Source organism: Tauraco erythrolophus, chromosome 4 (genome assembly GCF_009769465.1).
Source record: "Tauraco erythrolophus isolate bTauEry1 chromosome 4, bTauEry1.pri, whole genome shotgun sequence".
In the NCBI taxonomy this organism is placed as follows: Eukaryota; Metazoa; Chordata; class Aves; order Musophagiformes; family Musophagidae; genus Tauraco; species Tauraco erythrolophus.
In genome coordinates, this window is record NC_141468.1 from 56437878 (window position 1) to 56456891 (window position 19014).

At 49.3% G+C, this 19014-nt stretch overlaps 1 protein-coding gene across 5 annotated transcripts in view; it reads left to right on the forward strand.

Moving 5' to 3' along the window:
- WDR91 (WD repeat domain 91) overlaps positions 1 to 19014 on the forward strand; it is a 101814-nt gene that overhangs the window by 12439 nt on the left and 70361 nt on the right. For 3 of the 5 annotated variants that reach the window (XM_086610970.1, XM_086610969.1, XM_086610971.1), the window contains 7 exons: positions 321 to 471; positions 2868 to 2962; positions 3278 to 3446; positions 4272 to 4380; positions 5229 to 5341; positions 6078 to 6275; positions 7156 to 7828. In XM_086610970.1, coding sequence (XP_086467096.1) covers positions 321 to 471; positions 2868 to 2962; positions 3278 to 3446; positions 4272 to 4380; positions 5229 to 5341; positions 6078 to 6275; positions 7156 to 7320 — 1000 coding nt within the window. In that variant the 3' untranslated portion in view covers positions 7321 to 7828. Of the gene's footprint in view, positions 1 to 320; positions 472 to 2867; positions 2963 to 3277; positions 3447 to 4271; positions 4381 to 5228; positions 5342 to 6077; positions 6276 to 7155; positions 7829 to 19014 lie in introns of those variants that run through there. The other 2 variants (XR_015222127.1, XM_086610972.1) reach the window with 2 other exon arrangements.

The following is a 19014-nucleotide window of genomic DNA, read 5'->3' on the forward strand; positions in this document are numbered from 1 at the left end:
AGTTGAGTTGGTGTGACTGAAAATAGTCCGTAGCTTGTGCAGTGAGAACAGAGACTTTTGTGATTGGGAGATGCCAGTCAGGAAGAAACTCCCTGGGAAAGCAGAATGGTCTTGCTTAAGGGCATTATACTTAGCATGAAGAGCTTGATGTGCTTCATTGTGCCAGTAATTGTGGACTGAACAGGAAGTGGTGCAAGGAAGTTCTGATTCCTGCAGAAAGAATTGTTGTGTGGCCAGGAGACAAAGGATTACTGAGGTTCTTGCTTGCATCTAAGAGATTTAGGGAGAAAAATATCCAATTAGTTTCCTTCTGCACATAGGGTTGATTGTTCTGGACGGAGGGTGGCCAGCTTGGATGTGGACGGGGTCATCAAAGTCTGGTCTTTTAACCCCATAATGCAAACTAAAGCTTCATCCATTTCCAAATCTCCATTGCTGTCTCTGGAATGGGCGACCAAGCGTGATCGGCTGGTGAGTAGTCTGCGTGTGGAGGCTTGAGAGTCACAGCGGGTGATTTGGGGCTGTGTTGCTATGTGTTGCACACTACCTTCTAGACAGCTGCATGGTGGATAAGGTCAGGGCAACAATTAGTTTTCACTTTAGTGGGACATGGGGAACTGGAGCCTGTGGGGTCTAAGGAAAACTAGAGTGGGGAGTATGCTCTGTGTATTGATCAAGGAATTCACCATTGGTTTCTGAGACAGAAGTTCCCAAGCCGCAGTGAGGGTACAGCTGCAGGATGGAAGTAGTAGCCCTTCTAAGAGAAGTGCAGAGCAGGCAACCATTTGTAGAGGCAGGCACAGGCAGCCTGGTACAACAGCCCATGCAGCAGGGAGCTGTGGAGCTTTGCTCACACCCTGAGCCAGAAGCAGAGAAGGAAGAGCAGGGCTGAGGAGCAGGGTTGCGGTGTTGGCATTCTGCTTGTGCAGGTGTGAAAAGGGCTCCATGGTCTGTTTGATATTGAATGTACCCTCAGTAAATTTGCGGACGACACCAAGCTGGGAGGCTGTGTCGATCTGCTTGAGGGTAGGGAGGCCCTTCAGAGGGATTTGAACAGACTGGATCGTTGGGCTAAGGCCAGTGGCATGAACTTTAATAAGGCCAAGTGCAGAGTCCTTCACTTGGGGTATTAAAACCCCAAGCATCACTATAGGCTTGGGGAGGAGTGGCTGGAGAGCTGCCTGGCAGAGAAGGACCTGGGGGTGTTGGTTGACTACCGGCTTGATATGAGCCAGCAGTGTGCCCAGGTGGCCAAAAAGGCCAATGGGATACTGGTGTGTATCAAGAATAGTGTAACCAGCAGGAATAGGGAAGTGATCCTGCCCCTGTACTCGGCACTGGTGAGGCCGCACCTGGAATATTGTGTCCAGTTTTGGGCCCCTCGCTTTAAGAGAGATATTGAGCTCCTGGAGCGGGTCCAAAGAAGGGCGACTAAACTGGTCAAGGGGCTGGAAAATGAAACTTATGGGGAGCGGCTGAGGGAGTTGGGGCTGTTTAGCCTGGAGAAGAGGAGGCTGAGGGGAGACCTGATTACAGCCTACAAATACTTGAGAAGGGATGGTGGGGAGGTGGGGAAGGGCTCTCTACATTAGTGATGGGTGATAGAACAAGAGGAAATGGGTATAAGCTTAGTCAGGGGAGATTCAGGTTGGATGTTAGAAAGTATTTCTTCTCTGAAAGGGTTGTCAGCCACTGGAATAGGCTGCCCAGGGAGGTGGTTGAGTCCCCATCCCTGGATGTGTTTAAGAATAGGGTGGATGAACTACTTAGGGATATGGTTTAATGGGGATTAGGGACGGTTGGACTTGGATGGTCTCTAAGGTCTTTTCCAACCTAGAAATCTATGAATCTATGATACTGATGAGTTGTGGCCGGTTTTACACTAGTGCCTTATGAGTTGGGAGTTGGTGTGTGCATAAAGAGTTCGAGGCTTGTTTAAATATCATGGCAGTTTAAATGTTTCCCATAGCGCTCTTTCTCTAGTGCTTTTACTAGAGAGGAGCCCTAAATCATATGCATTCTTCTGAGTACTGGAACTGTTGCTAGTGTTTCATGCCTTTGGCGAAGAGACAGGGCTGTGTAAGAAGGCAGGCCTGCAACTGAGGGAGTATTGTTCACATTCTGGCACTGCCGATGTGTTGCTGCTAACCCCAGAATGCCACTTGTGAAGAGCTGGTGCTACAGCTTGTCTCTTTCTTGTCTTTTGCTCTTATAAAGGAAGTTGTCCATGCAATAGTTCTGATGTTTCTTCTGCTTTGTGGAGTTTATTTCCTGCTTGCTGGTAGAAAGATTCTTCTTTCTGAAATATAAGGGGATTCAGCAGCAAATCAGGCTCTGAAGTGAGAAGGATCTAGCTTGCTTCATTTTCTTTCATGCTGCATCCCTCCATGATTTTACTTTTTATTTAAATTGTAGCACTGCTGATAAAGCATGTGTGAACCCTTCTGAATTATTTCACTTGATTACACTTACTTACTTACATTTGATTTTTCTCACACTTGATTTTTCTCTTAAACTTAGATTGTTAATTCTGTGTTAACTCTTTCCTTACTCCCCTAGATATTGAGATTCCGCATATGTTTTGCATCCTATAATGTTGAGACATACTCTAGAAAGTGTCTCTTACTCCACTTTGATGCCTATCAGATCTTTTTCTCACTGGAAAACAGTGCTTTTACTCTGACTTCTGTGGCCCTGGGGTAGTCCTACTCAGCATGATACTCACAGAAAGACAAAATGTACCCTAATGTAGTGATGTTTAATCTGAATACATAAGTAGAAAAAATTTACTCTGTGATGTTGGTGGTTGTTGGACAGCATCATTGTACTCACTCACACTCCTTCCATCTCCTGCTTGCTGGTTCAAGCTATTGCTTGGCAGTGGGGTCGGGACAGTTCGTCTTTATGACACTGAAGCGAAGAAGAATCTCTGTGAAATCAGCATTGATGAAGACATGCCCAGGTAATTCTGGAATACTGATTTTCATATACAAGTATAAATGTTTTTGGTTTTGACTGTGAAAAGGTAGGTGAAGTCTCAGTGTTTCTGCTGCTTTCCTGCAACTGCAGGACTATCTAGCCTTCACCCAGAGGGCAATCCCTGTCCGAGAGCTCAGTTAAATGGGAGACACTCAAAAATCTGTCTAAGCACACAAATCCTGCCCTCCTTTACAGTGCACCCTGTCTCGCAGGGTCTTAATAGGAGAGCTCGTAGTTCAGTTTTGTCCTTGAGGCAGCTGCTGAAGAGAGGCTATTCAGATTGTTTGCTGTGTTTCAGGATCCTCTCGCTTGCCTGCAGCCCAAGCGGTGCCTCCTTTGTCTGTTCTGCAGCAGCCCAGAGCCCCATCTCCCACATGGACTTCTCGGCAGTCAGCTCTGGGGGCAAAGGCATGAACCAAGTTCCTGGGAAGCTGCTACTGTGGGATACTAAAACAATGAAGCAGCAGGTACTTCCTGGCTTTCTTTCCTTTCTTGCTCTACTTGATGAGAATGAGTGTCTTCTGTTTCAGTATGTAGGATCCCTCTTTCTAAATTATGCTGGCTTTCTTTCAGTACTCTTCTTTTTTCCCCCCCTTCCTCCTTTCTCCTCTATCACATGCAGGATAAAAATGAATAGTGTAAGTAGCTGCTGGATTTAGATGGGTGTTTGTGTTTGTTGATGTGTTGTGGTTGTTGTTTGTTTGGGGTTTTTTTGAGGGATTCATCAAAGTAGTCCATAGCCTTGTTTCTATCCTGCCTGCACGGTTTGTGACTGGAAATGTCCCAAGTGAACCGAATGACGCTTTGCTCAGGCTTTCTTCAGTTGAGCTATATTGAAGGGTTTTCCTTGCTGCTATTTCCTCTGCCCTCTCTGTTTTAAGTGAAGTACTTCTTTCAGCAGTTTCATCTTGTGTCATCTTCTCCATTGTTTTGATTTAGATGGGTCAGATTCTGGCAGGGAGTCCTTGTCCCATGTCTCACCTTTGCCCTTAAGAAAAGCTGTCCCTGATGTGTAGGAGAAAGCACTATACTCAAGCTAATGCCTATCAGAAGCTGGTTTTGCAGCCTTGAGGCTATGACCAAGAAAGCTGCAGCTTGGCCGAGGTGAATTGCTTGTTTAGTGTCACAGTAAAATGCAGCTGGCAACCTTGAAGTCTGTAGTTGGGAGAGGTGTAGGGCTCCAAACTGGAGGAGCTCTTGATACTAGATACTCTTTTCTTCCTTCCCTGGAGATCAGTTTCTCAGTACCCTCAGCTCTGTTTCTTGCCATTAATGCAGACTTTTCCTTCCAGCTGCAGTTTTCCCTGGAGCCTGAGCCCGTTGCTATTAACTGCACAGCCTTCAACCACAATGGCAACCTGCTGGTCACTGGAGCTGCAGATGGGATTGTTCGACTCTTTGGTACGTTGAAATTGGGCAGTGAGGTGACCCCTCGGTAGCCCCAGCTGGCTGTCCCTAGCACCCTTCTTCTGCCAGCAGGGTGGCAGGCAGCTGTGGGACATGCATGAGCACCAAGGTGGAAGCTATTTTCTCTCCTCCACAATAGCTCTCAGGAGTGAATTGACGTAAACTTTCTCTGGGGGACATTGGCTGGAGACCCTGGTAGTACTGCTGGATTTTTTGTTTTCCTCCTGCTGATTAGCAGAGTTAACTTGTCCCTGAGCCATGTGGTCTTGACTGTGCCATATAGCAGTACCACTGCCAGAGGCTGAGTCTTGACTAAAGTAATTCATATGTGACCTTCCAGTTGAAGGCAAGGGATTCACATCAGTCCTTCTTCCCTGAGCAATTTCTGTTTCTCAGGTTTTGTCCTTTTCAGCCTGTCTTTGTGGTAAAGGCAGTTCTCTTCTGTGAATGAGGGCTCTGCTTCTGGCCCAGGTGCTGAGCTGGAGGCTGCAGTCCCAGGTCTGTGGGAGGACAGAGCTGGCAGCAGCTATGAGGGTAGACAGGATAGCAAGGGGAGGAGAAGAAAGGTGACAGAGGAGTTTGGATGCAGAATGCCTGCAGTTGACAGTGAGTCTGTGAGAAACCCTGTAAAGCTGGAGGAAGTGGTGACTAGTTGCAGGCAAGGATTTTTGTGGCCATTGTAAAAGTCATGTGCTGGAGAAATAAACACAGGGTGCTCAGATTGGATTGGGCCCTCCTAGGCTGGTTTAGAGACAGAGACCTTAGGAATGTAAAGGACCTCTCTCTCTTCATCTCAGCTCTGTGCAAGTACAAGGAGCATTCAGTACTGGTTCTCCCCTCAGATATGCAGCAGCACGAGTGCGCCATGAGCTGGAAGGCACACGATGGAGAAGTCTACTCCGTTGAGTTCAGCTACGATGAGAACACAGTCTACAGCATAGGCGAGGATGGCAAGGTAGGCTCTGGGTGACCTTCTGCTGGTCAGCTGGCAGTGAGATCTCTTCTTGAGTCTTTGCTGTATGGTGGGGATAGCAGTAAAATACCCTCAGAATCTGGAGGATCCGTGGGCTGCCAACTCTAATCTTAGGTGTGCAGCAGCACCTTGCTGCATGCAGTCTCTGCAGAAAGAGTGGCTGGAAACCGTATTAACAGAGCTTGTCTGCAAATCCTGCTGTTGGTGACATCCCCTTCCTAGGAAATCTGAGTGAGGATGAACTTTCTGTGCCCCAGAGATCACCACATTTGAAATTGAATTCACCAGGGAGCCGATCCTTGACCACTTTGCATAAATTTCTGTCAGCAGCTCCCTGTTGCTTATAATAAAGACTTCAATTTCTGCAGTTCCACAGTCTTCAACAACAGTAGAGGTGTGACTCAGGGAGGGAGACTGCCTGAAGGTGTGGGTCCTTGGCTGATGAGAATTAAGTGAATTCTCACCAGGATCCTGCATGTGAAAGGACGTACAGGCAGCAGTACTCATGGAAGGTAGGGCATGTGTTTGCCTGGATAGCAGGCACTCTTACAGCCTTTGCAGCCTGTATTTTATAAATATAGCCACTTAGATATAGATGTCAAAATGCCATCTTCTGTTTCTGAGGAGTAGCCAGCTCGCTTAAAAACGACGAATGGCCCCTCTACTTTCATCCCAGTCAATTAAACTGTGGGCTTTTGTCATCTTTTTGTCATTCTAGTTTATTCAGTGGAATATTCACAAAAGTGGCTTGAAGGTGTCTGAGTATGATCTTCCCAGTGAAGCTACAGGTCCTTTTATTCTGTCTGGGTACAGTGGCTACAAGCAAGTCCAATTCCCACGAGGGAGGCTTTTTGCTTTTGACTCTGAGGGCAACTATATGTTGACGTGTTCTTCTAGTGGGGGAGTCATTTTTAAGGTAAGTCTGAGAAGTGATGGGGAGTACTCTTACACATCCATACAAGCTCTTGTTACAAGGCTGCAACAGCAGCTACTGGAAGCTTTCAAGCAGCACCTACCCATCCCTGCTCTGTGAAAGTTGCTGCTCGGTTTCATATGGTGTGTATTTTAGCAGTGTGTGGGGTTTAGCAAGTGTTTGAACCCTCTGTAAGTGTTTGGCCCTCTATATGTAGCTAGAGAACATATGCTTGTTGTATTTGAAGCTTAGCTGCAGCCATTTGCCTTGGTGCTCAAGTGCCTAGGACAATTTTAAAATTTTTTTTAAAATGTATTAATGCATGCCAGTTCAATGCAAAACATGTGATTGTTGATTGATGCTAATCTTTAATCTGCCTTGTGTGCTTGCTGATGTCGCGTTACTCCCAGCCTGATTCTCTCCTCTTACTGCATACTGAAATGAAGGGTAGGGCTGAATGGTTCCAAGTATCCAAATTTCTGTGCCACAGTAACAAGCGGTCACTGATCACGTGCCCCTTACCTGCCTCCTCTTGAATCAATACCCATCAATATAAGCACAATTGCAAGGCAGATTAGATGGAATTTTTACTTTGCTTCTGGGGCATTCAGAGCACCCATACTAACATGAGCTATAGTTTAGACTTATCTGCTCCTCATCAGTGTGTGCTCTTAGCCTGCCTTGTTCAATTACTGCAGCTCAGCTGATGTCGGAAGCTGAGCTTCCTCATGTGTGCTTCATATATCTCACATCTCTATGATTTTCTTCTTAATTATGTATTGTTATGGGGTTATGGAGTCTGTAGTAGGTTGTGGCTTCTCCTGTGGGTGCACTGCCCCCACTGCTGAAACTTGCCTCCTTAAAATCTTACACTTTCTTTTAGTTAAATGGTGAGGAGAAGGTTCTGGAGAGCTGCCTTTCTCTGGGAGGACACCGAGCTCCCGTTGTCACAGTGGATTGGAGCACGGCCATGGACTGCGGGACCTGCCTCACTGCCTCTATGGATGGGAAGATTAAATTAACAACCTTACTGGCTCAAAAGTCTTAACCTGGACAGTGGTGAAGGGAAAGAGCAACAGACTTGACAAAAACAGTGTTAATTCCACAGGAACAAACTGCATGGGAGAGAAGGCAAACCATGGTCTCTCTTCTCATTGTAGCTTTTGCCTCTTGACAAATGTTAACTACATTTGCCAAACCACTGTGCAATAGAATGCTTGTATGGGACCAGATCAGTGGCAGCACTGAAAAATAAGTCTCCACTGATGCATTGTGGCAGCTGGACTCCCTCTGTTATGGAGTCTTGAGTAGCACGTGGCTAGAAGGCTGCTGGGATCACATCAGGGGTTCTGTAGAAGAAAGGTTGGAGAATGCAAGCGAGAGGCAGCACAGTATGTGGTGGTAAGATGGCTCAAACTGGAAAGACCAGTGCAAAACCAGAGTATTCTTTCAATATAGCATTTCTTGTTGTGCTTTTTATGTTCTGTTTTGATTTTTCTTCTCCCATAAAAAGAAAATAATCTCTTGCGCTCGATTCCTGTCCTCTCTTCAGCTGTTGCTGCAAAACATGGAGGGTGGCTGGGACAATGATGTGCCAAGAAGGTCTCCTGCATGGAGAAAAGACTGTTGTGCTTTGACCAGGTGCTTCTGGCACTGACACCTGCATACTGAGGGGTAACCAGTGCAAGACATCCAGGAACAAAAATAGTTGTGTTCGTTCAGATGTATTGTGTTCCCTTGTGATATCTGCTGCCAAGTAGAGGAGAGATTCTGAGTCAGGCTTTTTGAAATGCTTGTGTTGGAGTTCAGAAGCTACATAATGCCTAGCAGCTACCTGATGGTGGATGGGAGGAGGGGGGCCAGAACCAGCCTGGTCCTGTATGGTGCTCTCTGTCACTGGGACTGTGTCTCTCCCTGGACCTCGCAAGGTCAGGGGGAGTGCTGTGCTCAGGTATTGCGTAGTTGTTGAATGGAATGCTAAGCAGCCAGATTTCAGCTACTTAACACATCACCATGGAGCCTACTGCTGCTTTTGTTGTTAGCCTTTATTGGGAGTTTACAGTACTGTTCCTTGGCAGAGCTCTCATTCTCAGTTTTCTGAAGAATGGGTCTGACTTAAGGCTTAAGAATACCTTTGGTATCTTCCAAAGTGCATTTTGGTTTTAGAGCCTAGACATCCATTCACATGCACCACTGTGAAGAGTGATTGCCTGGAGAGGAGGTGGAACACTTTCAGTCTGGTTTTGCCAAGTGTGCTTTGGCATATCTGTGAAGAGTGGCTTGTTGAAGTCATAATGCCTAGCTAGCTGTCTCCTTGCTTTTGAAGAGACGTGGACTGAGCCAGGAAGACCTGCTTAGCTGGCAGCTTTCACTACTGTCCAACCAGACCGGAGCGTGATGGTTCTCCACTTCCCAGTCTTGAAATGTGCTATGGGAAACAGAAGTCCCAAAAGTATGAAAACGCATCTGAATGTCAGCTTGTGGCAAGTTGAGTGAATGTATGTGAAAGTGGACGACTGCAGCTATTAGCAGAAAGCATGAGAGTAGAACAACTGTCTAGTTTACACTCAAGGGCTATGGTAGAGCTTGTGTCACTTGGTGAGCAATTGGTGTCATAGGGGTCCCCTCTTGCTGCCTGAGGCTGTGGCATAATTTTTGGCAATAGCTTAAGAAATTACCCTCTTACTTGCTTGTTGCTTCCTTTGTGCTGCCTTCTGCATTGGTCTGACAAAAGAATTTATGCAGCAGTGAAGGGAACTTCCTGGGGAAACTGCTTCAGCTGAGGGAGAGGGGGAGACTCATTTCTTTCTGCCGTAGCCCTCATATCTACACTCCTGGCATGGCATGACCTGGCCCTGCCACACAGAAGTGACACCCCAATGCATCTAGGGTGCAGTCTCAGCAGCTTTCCTGAAGGTGCACAGAAGGGATGAGGAAGTGCTGGTTGGGGAGGTGGAAAAGTGCCCAAAGACTCTTTTGTTGTGACTTGGGGTTGGACATGAAGATTGGCTTGGCTAACTCTATGACCACTATTCACTGGTGGCATCACATCTCACAACAAGACTTGGTGTGTTATGCATCCAGCGTGTTATGTCCTTATCATTGCATACATTCTTCCAGCTCTGGGATAGCCGTGGTTCCACAGGCTGTGGCTAGAAGACCCTGCAGGTTCCTGGAAGTAGTTAGTTCCCACTCCTTATTATTTCTGTTGTTCTCAAGGACTCAGCATAACACTTAGTCCTCAGTCAGCCTTTTTCACATACTCTTAAGTAAGCAGCACAGACATGGTGTGATTCCTCAGTAATGCGATCTTCCATCAGGCCTCCCTGCCTGAGCTCTGTCACAATGTCCCCGTTGCCATTTGTGTGTCAGCGGTGGTTGTGCCTGGCCATGGACCTCGCTCCTCTGGACCCCAGCCTGCCGGCTGCCTATCTGGCCTGCCCTTGGCCTGCCCTTGGCCCTGCCTGGCCATCACTGGGCTGCATCTGACCCTGCTTGCCACCACTGGGCCTGAACCCTGGCCTGCCCTTGGCCCTGCCCGGCCATCACTGGGCTGCATCTGACCCTGCTTGCCACCACTGGGCCTGAACCCTGGCCAGCCCTTGGCCCTGCCCGGCCATCACTGGGCTGCATCTGACCCTGCTTGCCACCACTGGGCCTGAACCCTGGCCAGCCCTGGCCTGACTTTCCTGGCTTGCCCTCAGAGCTGCTGCCTCACCAGGCACTTGCTCATCCCTCCAGGCTCTTGGCTGCCCCAGCTGCCCGCCCCGGGACCATCCTGCTCCCTGCCTCGCATAGGCCAAGGCTGGGTCCTGCCCTGCTGGCCGTGGGACTGCTCCTGGCACCCGGGGGGAGCAGCATGCCTGCGCTGCTCCTTGACACCGGTCTCTCACTGCTCTCACCAGAGAAAAGCTTTTTCCTTAGGTCGAGGTGGGGTTCTCCCTGTTCCAGCTTGTGCTTATTTTTTCACGCCTTTCCCCTCAGTGAGCTACAAAGCCGTCAGATCCCTGTGGGATCTGCAAAGCTTCCATGGCTACCAGAAGCTCGCCCGCTCCCTTCTGCCCAGACCCTCAGGAGGATTGCTCTGAAAGGCAGGAAGAGACTGGGAACTGATGATTAGCAGTAGCTGGGTGATCGTCCCTGATCTGAGCACAATCATGGTTCCAGCCTCCCCTGAGGAAAAGGACACAGATGTGTGCTCCCTCTCGAGTCGTCTGCAGGACTGATTTTCATTGAGAGCAAGGGCAGAGAGAGATGGGCTCACTGCCTGCTGCATAGGGAGAGTGAGCCTTCAAAAACAGGAGTCTCCTCATCCAAGCCTGCTAGGTCCGAAGTGCTCCAGCAGCCTATAGTCAGTAGAACAGAAGAAGTGATCTCCTAGGCTCTCTCATCTGAAAGTTTCCCCCTGTGAATATGGTTCTAGGCTGTGTAGCTCGTGAAAAGGGAGAGCTCTGGCTGGCTTACTGAGACTTTCAGGTCTTTCTGAAGGGCTTCCATGGTCTTGGCTTGTTGCTGGGCTGTGGCTTCCAGCCTGGCCTTTCCAACTTGCAGCCTGAAAAAGAAGTACAGGCCTTATCGCACCAATCCACAAGAGCACCAATCCCAAAAGTAGAGTGTGCAAGAACCTCATCTAAAGCAAAAGTGTCTTTGAAAATCGTTTACTAGTATCTCGCTGTGACGCGAGAAGGCAGTGCTGTTGTTTTCACCCAACTGCAAAAAACGAAGCCTTGCTCCGGTGTGTTACATCCTTACCGTTGCATGCATTCTTCTAGCTCTGCAATAGCTGCAGTTCCACAAGCTGTGGCCAGAAAAACCTGCAGGTTCCTGGAAGTGATTAGTTCCTCCTCCTTGTTCTTTATGGCGTGCTTCAGGGACTCGGCATAACACTCAGTCCGGATACGCCGTTCTTTCAATTCCTGCAGCTGCCAAAGCACAACAAGAATCCTCAGTAGTCAGCTTAGGTTTGATAAAAAGGAGCAGGCTGCTTTGACTCTCACTTCAACTCCCTTGTTGAAGTAACCCGTGTTATATCTTCATCTTTTATACTGGCCCCTCTCCTACATCTACATCGATCTCCTGCAGCGTTTCCTAAATGCTGCCACAACACTCCTCCTCCTCTTCCTCCTTCTCTCTCAAGGACTCTGAATGCTCTTTGAGCCACTTGTAGGCTACTCTAGCAGGGTTAGAAGCTCCTCCTCCTCCACAAGTGACCTTGCAACACCGTAACAATGACGAGGGAATGAGGGATTCTGAAAAAGCACCAGCACAACACTCCAGTATGCCTACCCTTTCTGTGTCAGCACACACTCTGTTTTGTCAAACTCAAGAGAAGAAGCAAACAGAGGTGCTCCGTGGGACTTGAGAAGCAGCTTTTTGAAAGGAATACACTCACCCTTCTCCAATTAAAGACAAAGTGAGTTCACAGTTAGTGACCCTTCTAATTGTACCCACCAGGTGAGTCACTCGCAGGTGACTCAATCTACTCCTGTTGCAAAGTTGTCGAGTGCACTAAGACCACCTGAGCGCAGCCCTCCACTGTAACTTCAAGTGGTGCAAACAGGCAGCCACCCAAGGCAGCAGTGCTGTTTCCTCCCAGCCCTCTCATCACAGCTAGCCGCACGTTGAACCACCCTGGCTTACACAAAACCCCCAAGAAGGATCAGTTCCCCCCTCTGGTTTGTGACGAAAAAAGCCTGGGCCCCTGTCAAGAGACATGAGATAGGCTTTCTCCATACCTTAGCTTTAGACCTGTCCAGTTCCTTCTGCAACTGCAGTTTCTGTTCCTGCAGGTCCCTGCTGTAGCGCTTCGTCGCTTCATGTGAAGCTTCTACCAGGGAGTTCTTTTCAAGAGCATCGGCATGCTCCTGCTGTAGCTGGTTTATCCATCTCTAAAGGAATGGTGTGACATGAGCATAGAGAAATCGGTGAGAAGACAACATGACAGTAGGGAAAGGAATCCTCAGCAACACTACTGCATCACACTACATTTCAGCCCTGGGGCAAGAGAAGCATGACTTCACCCACAGGAAATGCATTACCTCCAGAAGGGAAAGCATATTATTCTGAAAAGAGCAGACAAAATCTTCCTTTTCTTCTGCTCCTGCTGCTGGCAGGACACCTACGAAGAAGATAAGAAGCACAACGAATGCTGTGAGTGCTGGTTCCACTCTGCTCTTCATCATCCGCTTCACTCCAGGGAAGCTCACAAAGGTACCGTTCAGTCTGTCAGGAAATCACCATTGCTGCGTTCCTCTGCACTGGACTGTGTGCAAGCTTCGTGTCCATCTGCATCAGGAAGCTGCACGCCAGCCGACACCTCCATTTCACCTTCAGCATCCACCTGCGTAATTTAAAAGACACGCGTGAGAACTGGCACAGACTCCTCCTCGACCCCTTTCCACGCACAAAGCTCCCGCTCAAGGCAACGTGCGTAACGCGGTACCGGGTGACGGAAAGAACGAAAAGGGAAACACCGCCAGCGTGTTGAGCATCTCTGTTGAGCAGCGCTTTCAAAAGGGGCGGAAGGACACCTGCCCAAGACAGAGAGGACCTAGGCAGCAGCAGCTAAGCGTCTAGACTGTAGGCCCTATGGGCAACCGTTTGACACTGACTGGATCCGGAGAATAGAGCTGTGTGGTGGAAAACCAGCAATCTTCACAGCACCCGCTTTCTAGGATTTCAGAGGATTGTAAACATTGGGAAGCTTTACGGCTTCAACGCTGTACCTGAAATCCAGTGCAATGGCCAGCTTCCAGGAGACCCGAATCATTAGCTTGACCTGACTTTGTCCCAGTCCTAACTGAACAGCTTGGCTGCAGCAGCGGCATGTCAAGACTCCAGTTAGGAGCGTGTGGCGGAAGCAGCAGCAGAGGGAAATGAGCCCAAAAGCAAGTGAGGCCAGTGGGGCCCCAGTGCCTCCTTCAGAGGAGGGGAAGAGTAGTCGGAAAGCAGGCTTTTGGAAGAGGACCTAGGGGCGTTGGTCGACTTGTGGCTGAATATGAGCTGCCAGTGTGCCCAGGTGGCCAAAAGGCCCTGAGCATCCTGGCTTGTATCAGCAATAGTGTGGCCAGCAGGACTGGGGAAGCGATTTTCCCTTTGGACTTGGCACTGTGAGGCTGCACGTCGAACGCTGATCAGTTTTGAGCTCCGCACTACTTGAAAGACGTTGAGGTGCTGAAGAGCGTCCAAAGAAGAGCAAGAAAGGGTTTAGGGAACAAGTCTGTCTTCTCAGGTGCCTGAGAACATTATTGCCTTCTTTCTGCCTGTATCCTGTTGGAGTTCCTCTTCTCCCTGGTGCCTGCAAGAGTTTTGCCTGTTGCATGCAGCCCAAGGAGGACTACAGTTACAGCTCAGATAAGGTCAGACTCGGGCAAAAGGCTCATTAGAGCGGGTAAGAGATCTAGTCGAATAAAAGCAGGCGTGCAGTGTGAAATTTCCGGCTCACTGGAGATGTTCGTTCCTCGAAAGCACGGCTTTGTTGAGGCTGGAAGGGGCCTCATCTTGTCCACAGGGCCAGCCAGGGCAGGTCTCGCAGGGCCACGTCTCGTTTGGAGCATCTCCAAGCATGGAGACTCCGCAACCTCTCTGTGGCACAAATGAGCCCTCAGCAGGCTGAGCTGGGGCCTCCAGTCTCACCTCAGGTCCCTGGAGCCTCCAGCCCATGGGCCCCGGAGGCCCGCTGAGGTGTAGGCAGAGGCCTCCCTGCCTGAGCTCTGTCACAATGTCCCCGTTGCCATTTGTGTGTCAGCGGTGGTTGTGCCTGGCCACGGACCTCGCTCCTCTGACCCCAACCTGCCGGCTGCCTTTCTGGCCTGCCCTTGGCCTGCCCTTGGCCCTGCCTGGCCATCACTGGGCTGCATCTGACCCTGCTTGCCACCACTGGGCCTGAACCCTGGCCAGCCCTGGCCTGACTTTCCTGGCTTGCCCTCAGAGCTGCTGCCTCACCAGGCACTTGCTCGTCAGGCTCTTGGCTGCCCCAGCTGCCCGCGCCGTCCTGCTCCCTGCCTCGCGTAGGCCAAGGCTGGGTCCTGCCCTGCTGGCCGTGGGACTGCTCCTGGCACCCGGGGGGAGCAGCATGCCTGCGCTGCTCCTTGACACCGGTCTCTCATTGCTCTCACCAGAGAAAAGCTTTTTCCTTAGGTCGAGGTGGGGTTCTCCCTGTTCCAGCTTGTGCTTATTTTTTCACACCTTTCCCCTCGGTGAGCTACAAAGCTGTCAGATCCCTGTGGGATCTGCAAAGCTTCCATGGCTACCAGAAGCTCGCCCGCTCCCTTCTGCCCAGGCCCCCAGGAGGATTGCTCTGAAAGGCAGGAAGAGACTGGGAACTGATGATTAGCAGTAGCTGGGTGATCGTCCCTGATCTGAGCACAATCATGGTTCCAGCCTCCCCTGAGGAAAAGGACACAGATGTGTGCTCCCTCTCGAGTCGTCTGCAGGACTGATTTTCATTGAGAGCAAGGGCAGAGAGAGACGGGTTCACTGCCTGCTGCATAGGGAGAGTGAGCCTTCAAAAACAGGAGTCTCCTCATCCAATCCTGCTAGGTCCAAAGCGCTCCAGTTGTGCAGGTAAAGTAAGACACGTCCTAAATGATACAGTTTATTAAATACCAAGCTGCAACAGAGCACTGGGAATTAGATGCAGGGTAGCGGCTGCACAAGCTGGAAGGCAAAGGTTTCCAGGCTTCATTCATCTCCCTGTGAGCACTCTGTTTTCTGCCGCTGGCACCTCCTCTGCTCCAGCATCTTCTCATTGCTAAGTGCATTCCTTCCCTGGGAAAGGGCAGGAAAAGAAAAGGTTGTGTGTTAGTTTTACAGCAGGCTGGGCCGAAGGCAGCACTGGAAAGCGGAACCTGGCAGCGCAGCACTGACGTGCAGATCCAGATACCCAAAACCAAATGCTTGAACATGTCAACGACAAAGCTACAGCCTATGGGCTACAGCCACACATGGAAAATTGTGTCACATGGAGATACGGATCAACTTCTGGAGATTTTTGCCTTATTTCTTGTCCAGCTCTCCCCCCCTCTCTTTTAGACTGCTCTACTTTGCTGTGACCCACCATGCTAGTCTCCCAACAACTTCTGAGGTCAAGCCCCGGTTCTTCCTCAGCTCTACGCAGAGCAGACTTTTCGCAGGTTCTGGTTTTGCCTTGCCTGCGTTTTCTCAACAGCATCTCCAGCTGTTAGGAAACATCATCAACTTGTAGGCAGCAAAACAAAAGGAAGTCAAAGAGAGAGCTCTAAAGCTACTCACTTTTGTGGAAATCCATAAGGTGGGGAGACATTGAGACTGTGCTTGTCACCTGCTGACAGAGTATTAAAATGTATTAAAATCCAGATGTATGGTGACCAGCTCTGCTTTTCTCCCAGAAGCCCCTGGAACTGTGTCCTGGTGAGCAAGGCCAGTGACCTCAGCAGCCCTGCTGGGACTCCTGGCTCATGGTTTTTACCCATCATGATAACTATGTCTGTGTTCATCTACATCATCATCATCTACTGCTACAACAGCACCAGCAGTATCAAGAGAAGTCAATCAATTGCAAACTACAGCCAACAGATAATTAGCCACACAGAAAAAAAGTATAGGAAGTAATCACACGAGTTCCAACAGGAAAAAGAAAAATCATCTCAAATCCGGCAAACAAACCAGAGCTCACCTTTCTTCTTAGTTTACCAGCTTGGTTGGCCACCTCAGAACGGCTGTTCTTCATCTATCCCTGGAAACTGAGCTGGGACTCTCTCTCTTGCTCCTTATATGCCCTCAGCTCTGTCTGATATACCTCCAGAAGCATCTTCAACCTGCACGGCAAATTAGTAAGGAAAGCGTGAAGCAAAGCAAGTCAGCCTTTTTCACGTACTCTTACGTAAGCAGCACAGCCATGGTGTGCTTCCTCTGTAACGTGCTCGACAGGCCAGGAGTTCCTGAGAACAGCTGGCCCTCCAGTGTGACACATCACTTGGAGGGCCCAAAGTTTACTTGAACAGAGGAAGAAAAGACTTCCTTCCCTCTCAGGAGGACTGCAGGGCGCCTGCATTTGCAAGGCCTTTTGCAGCTTTTTCAAACCATAGGCTCATGCACAGAAGCACCTTGCAAGATCGAATGCGAGGCTTGAATTTGCTCACAAACGGTTATGTACATGCTTTTACGTTAGAGTTCAGTAAAGTTCGAATTCTACTTAACATGGTATTTCTTTAAAGCACAAAAAAACCATGCCTGGTACACTCTTCCTTCAGTGCGACGTTTCTTCCCCGCGTTATGTCCAGAAGCGCTTCTGATCGGCGTTTCATCTGCGCCAGCTTCTTCAATTCCTTGCTTTTGCTCTTAGGCTTTCAAAATAGAAAAGATGCAGCACACTCAGAGCACAGGACTAGGATCGGTATGCGGAACGTGCAGATGGTGTTCTCCAAAAGAAGGTAGCACTGATCTCCCAAGTCCCGTCTCCTCTTGCAGCTCTCAACCGCAGATCGCCCTCCTGACCACAGCACACAGTCTACCTACCCACCAAAGGTCTCAACCTCATGACTGCTCTAAGCAGAAAACACTGAAGCCAGTGCATTACTGTAAACTCCCTAACAAAGAAAGCATTAAGTAGGACTTGCTGTAGTCTCATGGGTCAGCTCAAAGTCAGAAAGCTGGGGAAAGGGCCAGCAGGGCTTTCAGAGCAGCCTATAGTCAGTAGAACAGAGGAAGTGATCTCCTAGGCTCTCTCATCTGAAAGTTTCCCCCTGTGAATATGGTTCTAGGCTGTGTAGCTCGTGAAAAGGGAGAGCTCTGGCTGGCTTACTGAGACTTTCAGGTCTTTCTGAAGGGCTTCCATGGTCTTGGCTTGTTGCTGGGCTGTGGCTTCCAGCCTGGCCTTTCCAACTTGCAGCCTGAAAAAGAAGTACAGGCCTTATCGCACCAATCCACAAGAGCACCAATCCCAAAAGTAGAGTGTGCAAGAACCTTGACATTTATTAGTATCTCGCTGTGATGCGAGAAGGCAGTGCTGTTGTTTTCACCCAACTGCAAAAAACGAAGCCTTGCTCCGGTGTGTTACATCCTTACCGTTGCATGCGTTCTTCTAGCTCTGCAATAGCTGCAGTTCCACAAGCTGTGGCCAGAAAAACCTGCAGGTTCCTGGAAGTGATTAGTTCCTCCTCCTTGTTCTTTATGGCGTGCTTCAGGGACTCGGCATAGCACTCAGTCCGGATACGCCGTTCTTTCAATTCCTGCAGCTGCCAAAGCACAACAAGAATCCCCAGTAGTCAGCTTAGGTTTGATAAAAAGGAGCAGGCTGCTTTGACTCTCACTTCAACTCCCTTGTTGAAGTAACCCGTGTTATGTCTTCATCTTTTATACTGGCCCCTCTCCTACATCTACATCGATCTCCTGCAGCGTTTCCTAAATGCTGCCACAACACTCCTCCTCCTCTTCCTCCTTCTCTCTCAAGGACTCTGAATGCTCTTTGAGCCACTTGTAGGCTACTCTAGCAGGGTTAGAAGCTCCTCCTCCTCCACAAGTGACCTTGCAACACCGTAACAATGACGAGGGAATGAGGGATTCTGAAAAAGCACCAGCACAACACTCCAGTATGCCTACCCTTTCTGTGTCAGCACACACTCTGTTTTGTCAAACTCAAGAGAAGAAGCAAACAGAGGTGCTCCGTGGGACTTGAGAAGCAGCTTTTTGAAAGGAATACACTCACCCTTCTCCAATTAAAGACAAAGTGAGTTCACAGTTAGTGACTCTTCTAATTGTACCCACCAGGTGAGTCACTCGCAGGTGACTCAATCTACTCCTGTTGCAAAGTTGTCGAGTGCACTAAGACCACCTGAGCGCAGCCCTCCACTGTAACTTCAAGTGGTGCAAACAGGCAGCCACCCAAGGCAGCAGTGCTGTTTCCTCCCAGCCCTCTCATCACAGCTAGCCGCACGTTGAACCACCCTGGCTTACACAAAACCCCCAAGAAAGGATCAGTTCCCCCCTCTGGTTTGTGACGAAAAAAGCCTGGGCCCCTGTCAAGAGACATGAGATAGGCTTTCTCCATACCTTAGCTTTAGACCTGTCCAGTTCCTTCTGCAACTGCAGTTTCTGTTCCTGCAGGTCCCTGCTGTAGCGCTTCTTCGCTTCATGTGAAGCTTCTACCAGGGAGTTCTTTTCAAGAGCATTGGCAAGCTCCTGCTGTAGCTGATTTATCCATCTCTAAAGGAATGGTGTGACATGAGCATAGAGAAATCGGTGAGAAGACAACATGACAGTAGGGAAAGGAATCCTCAGCAACACTACTGCATCACACTACATTTCAGCCCTGGGGCAAGAGAAGCATGACTTCACCCACAGGAAATGCATTACCTCCAGAAGGGAAAGCATATTATTCTGAAAAGAGCAGACAAAATCTTCCTCTTGTTCTTCTCCTGCTGCTGGCAGGATACCTGTGAAGGAGGTAAGAAGCACAACGCTGCTGTGAATGCTGATTTCACTCTGCTCTTCATCATCCGCTTCACTCCAGGGAAGCTCACAAAGGTAACCGTTCAGTCTGTCAGGAAATTACCATTGTTGTGCTCCTCTATACTGAACTGCTCACACCCTCCTTCTCCGTCTGCAGCTAGAAGCTCCAGGCCTTTAAACTCTATCCTTAGACCTTCAGCATCCACCTGCGTAATTTAAAAGACATGCGTGAGAACTGGCACAGACTCCTCCTCGACCCCTTTCCACGCACAAAGCTCCTGCTCGAGGCAACGTGCGTAACGCGGTACCAGGT